The following is a 4,606-nucleotide window of genomic DNA, read 5'->3' on the forward strand; positions in this document are numbered from 1 at the left end:
AGGGTTAAAGAGATTATTACACATTTACGGGAGGAAAAAAATAGGGTTAAAGAGATTATTACACATTTACGGGGGGGGGGGAAACTAGGGTTAAAGAGATTATTACACATTTACGGGGGGAAAAAAATAGTGTTAAAGAGATTATTGCACATTTACGGGGGGAAAAAAATAGGGTTGAAGAGATTATTTCACATTTACGGGGGAAAAAAATAGTGTTAAAGAGATTATTGCACATTTACGGGGGGAAAAAACTAGGGTTAAAGAGATTTTTACACATTTACGGGGGAAAAAACTAGGGTTAAAGAGATTATTTCACATTTACGGGGGAAAAAAATAGGGTTAAAGAGATTATTACAAATTTACAGGGGAAAAAAATAGGGTTAAAGAGATTATTACACATTTACGGGGTAAAAAACTAGGGTTAAAGAGATTATTACACAAATTTATTCAATGAGTTGTGCATGTTAACCTGTCTGATATCCAGTTTTTCTGCATATCACTATTATCTGAACCTTTGGCTGATTGGTCAGTTTTCTCACCAAATCGATGGCATGTGAACCTCTGTGATATTCAGTTTTTCTCCTTATCATTAGCAATGTTATCTGAATCTCTGGCTGATAAGCCAGATTTCTCTGCTTACCACTGGTATGTCAACTTTTGTCTGATAGGCCAGTTTCTGGTAATGAAGGATGCGGCTGGATGGCTGTTCCACGGCCATCACAATGTCGTCTTCGCGACAACGTGTACAATGGGTCGGTGGTGCCTTCTTCATCACCATAGTCATCACAGTATTTTTGTCCTTCCGTCTCCTCTTCCTGTTAGAAAGTTAATGATAGATAATGAGGTCATATGATATTTCATTTAATCAATACTGTCAAAATTTGCATAGCATCTACATCCATATAGCAAACATCCATCTAGAAACAGTTTTAACTTCAGTGAAGTCAGAAAATGAAGTTACTGCCGAAGGCCTAGAGTCCTAGATTTGTCTTACCTACATATAGACATGATAATTCTGCATGATAGATTGACTAAAGTGACCTACATGTATACTGTACTATGATTGATGATTCCTACTATTATTTGGTTGGTTGTATAGGGCTTAACGTCCTAACAGCTAAAGTCATATAAGGACGTGTCCTAATAGCATATAGAAGCAACCCTATAGAAACAATATTTCCTTAATTAAGATCAGAGAGTATATAGTGACCAAGTTTTGGTTTGATACAATCTACCTTTCCTAGATGTATAAGTACCAACATAATTGAACGAACACTTCTGAACCGTTTTGGTCCACAGACATGTTGTCAATGCAATTTTTTTAACTCTCTATTTTTCAGTAGAACATGTTAACCGTCTTTAAAAAACAAATACAATATCTCACTTGTGCTGTTCTACAATGTCTTGTAGTTTGACATTAGCAACCACATCCCCAAACACGAGTATAAAGTCACTGCGGATGATGGACTTGGCATCTATTTCTCGGAGAGCCTCTCCCATGGACAGACAGCCCTCAGAAAGCACGGTGGACACAGAGCAAGGAGAGCTGGTGTCACTCCACTTGGAGTTTCTGCAAGGAAAGAATAAAAAGGATGACTTATATGTTATATCAAAACATTTACCAGCTTAGGGAAACAAAACCAAGAGATCAATGAACAGAAATGAAAGCTTTGTGAGATTTTACAAGCATTATCTTGCAATCTTACCTCAATGGTGGACTAAGAACTAACGAGAGCTTTCTGCGAATTAAGGATGACTCTAAATCTTGAGTCCACTGCTACCAATAAATACTTCTATGTTTAAACACCTGACTTTGTTATCTTTCGGGACAATAAGAAACTTGAGAAAACTTATAATTTTACATAGATTTTGAACTCATTGGATATGAATTTGAAAAATAAACAAGAGGTCCATTGGACCTGTATCGCTCACCTGGTTTTATGTATAAATTATTACAACTGAATGCATTAGCACATCTTTATATGAAATTTCCTCAAAACCAGACAAGATCTATGTTCTAACCCAACTGGGAGCACAATATCTGACTTTCAACTAATCAAGGGCCTCCATTGTGTTGCCATGTTAACAGATTTTGAAATAAGTTATATGTCATTTTACTACAGGGTGTAATTAGACAATAATTTAATTTTCATTCAGCTGTAAGCTTTTATAAACCTAGAAACCAATTTTTATCAATTTATGAAACCTACACCACAGAATATGATAATCTAGCTGTACCATTTCTTAGGACCGCAGGGGTCAAATCAACCTCATTCAATTAAGAAATGTTTGTTCTTACTCAATAATGTTTTTGACAAAATTTTGTACAATCCACTCAGGCAATTAGGGGGTATTAGCGTCTTAAAGCAAAATATTAGATAATTTTCCTCTTTTGGGCCCGGCCTTCCTAGCCCCAGGGGTCGAACCAGCCTCATTTATTTAGGAAATGATTGCCGTCCCCCAATGAAGTTTCTGAGCAAATTTTGTTAAAATCGTCTCTGGTTTTTAGGAGGAAATCTGTTTTAAAGCAAAATTTTAGCTAAGTTCCCCTTCAGGGCCCCATCCCCTGGCCTCAGGGATCGAACCAACCTCATTTATTTAAGAAATGATTGCCCTGCCCTAGTGATGCTTCAGACTAAATTTGGTTGAAATCCTCTTTAGTGTTTAGGAGAAGATGCATTTTAAAGCAAATTTAGCTAAGTTCCCCTTCATGGCCCCATCCCCTGGCCTCAGGGATCGAACCAACCTCATTTATTTAAGAAATGATTGCCCTCCCCTAGTGATGCTTCAGACTAAATTTGGTTGAAATCCTCTTTGGTGTTTAGGAGAAGATGCATTTTAAAGCAAATTTAGCTAAGTTCCCATTCAGGGCCCCGCCCCCTGGCCTCAGGGGTCGAACAGACCTCATTTATTTAAGAAATGATTGCTGATGCTTCATTCCAAATTTGGTTGAAATCCTCTTTGGCTTTTAGGAGGAGATAGGTTGTAAAGAAAAAGTTGACGACGGACGACGGATGCTGCGCCACGGCATAAGCTCACTATGGTCCTTCGGACCAGGTGAGCTAATAAATCACGAGAAAAGTACCTGATATGAGACCGAATCTGTTCACCGAGATGACAGCAAAATATGAATATTTCTTGTACTTCAGCAGCACAAAGTAACTCCAGTGTATACTCCAGCATCGGCACATTGGCTACTGGCAGTAGTGTCTACAACATACATACATTATACTTACACTGTGTACTGTAATGGCAGTATAGACAGCTATACTTGTATACATACGGGTAAATATCTGTTTAGGTATCTGATATGAGTCATAATAGGAATATGGTCCAATACGCACTAGATCCAAATTAAATGACCAAATGTTTGTTGGATATAAGTTGTAGCAGAGGTCATTTTTTTCCAATGTCTCCGCTAGGAGTCGAACCTTGGACCACTGGTTTATGCTAGTCTTTTGCTCTACCAGATGAGCTAAAGAGAAATTTTCCGTGGCTGAGTCTGTAGGAAGTGACTAGTATTCTGTACCAGGGTGACACATGTAATCTGACATCTGGCAATCCTTCTCTTTGCCACGAGGACATGACAATTATAAACAAATACGTAAAGACACGAAAAAAAAAGACAAAAAACAATCATATTGTTACTTATGAATAACATGTACAAGTATAACATTAATGTTCATGCATATCCATTTTATCTATCTATATGTTGTAGTATACCATGGACTCAGATAATCTTAACTCTGTGGTTATACTCAACAGAGACCAAAATGGCTTTATAACCCTTTCACCGCTGTAGACCATAATGGACCTATCCAGATCAATGCATGGTAAGGTTTATCAAAGTTACATTGGGATGAAAGGGCTAATGCGGAGGAAAGCTGGCAGCAGAATACTATTTGGTTGGGAACTAAACTTTCTGAGACTATATCTGGCCTTTTATGTCATTTCTCTGCACATGCTGGATGCATTTTCTTTTTTTCTTTTAAATTTTAAATTTCACATTTATTATTAGAAATTACTGTTCATTTTAATCAAAAAGAGTTTTCCCCCTATTTTGGTTAAATGGTTTTTACCCAAATGCTTAAAAAAAAGTCCATGACTGACAGTTAATTCTTTTTCACATTAAAAATAGCATCATGATGTCACATTTGGATTGAAATGTCAGGCCTGTCATCATGTGTCTGGATTGCTTGCCTAAGTATAATACTCCTCCGTGCAATCACGTCTTATAAATCTTAAATCAATTATATTAATCAGCCTATCTGTTATCCGATTGTTTGATCTTAGACCTAGACCTAAATATCAATCAACAATCACGTACATGTACATACATAGTAAATGGGAGATAACTCTTCCTTTTTACATTATCCAATGTGTCGCCGAAACAGCTGTAAGTTGCATCAGCTTTACGCATTACTTATAGAAAATAGGAAACACGTCAATTACCCTTGGCTTTTTCTTCGATATTGGTGAAAATCCCAAATCGAAGCTATCTGCAATAATGACCGCTTGTAAGACATCTTCTTGTTTCAGCTCCACACGCTGTCCTTTCGACTTCGGAGCCATTTTGCAAATTAGTAAACTTCCGGTTCAACAATTT

The 4,606-nt window shown here is 37.1% G+C and overlaps 1 protein-coding gene across 1 annotated transcript in view; it reads right to left on the reverse strand.

Moving 5' to 3' along the window:
* The window catches only part of LOC110458656 (translation initiation factor eIF-2B subunit epsilon-like), a 21,941-nt gene extending 17,363 nt beyond the window's left edge, over positions 1 to 4,578 (reverse strand). The window contains exons 1-4 of the mRNA XM_021510464.1: positions 4,453 to 4,578; positions 3,086 to 3,210; positions 1,385 to 1,570; positions 641 to 815 (exon numbers count right to left, since the gene is read on the reverse strand). Coding sequence (XP_021366139.1) covers positions 641 to 815; positions 1,385 to 1,570; positions 3,086 to 3,210; positions 4,453 to 4,572 — 606 coding nt within the window. The 5' untranslated portion in view covers positions 4,573 to 4,578. The remainder of the gene's footprint in view (positions 1 to 640; positions 816 to 1,384; positions 1,571 to 3,085; positions 3,211 to 4,452) is intronic.
* Between the last annotated feature and the right edge of the window lie 28 nt (positions 4,579 to 4,606).

This window comes from Mizuhopecten yessoensis, unplaced genomic scaffold (assembly GCF_002113885.1).
Source record: "Mizuhopecten yessoensis strain PY_sf001 unplaced genomic scaffold, ASM211388v2 scaffold9685, whole genome shotgun sequence".
In the NCBI taxonomy this organism is placed as follows: Eukaryota; Metazoa; Mollusca; class Bivalvia; order Pectinida; family Pectinidae; genus Mizuhopecten; species Mizuhopecten yessoensis.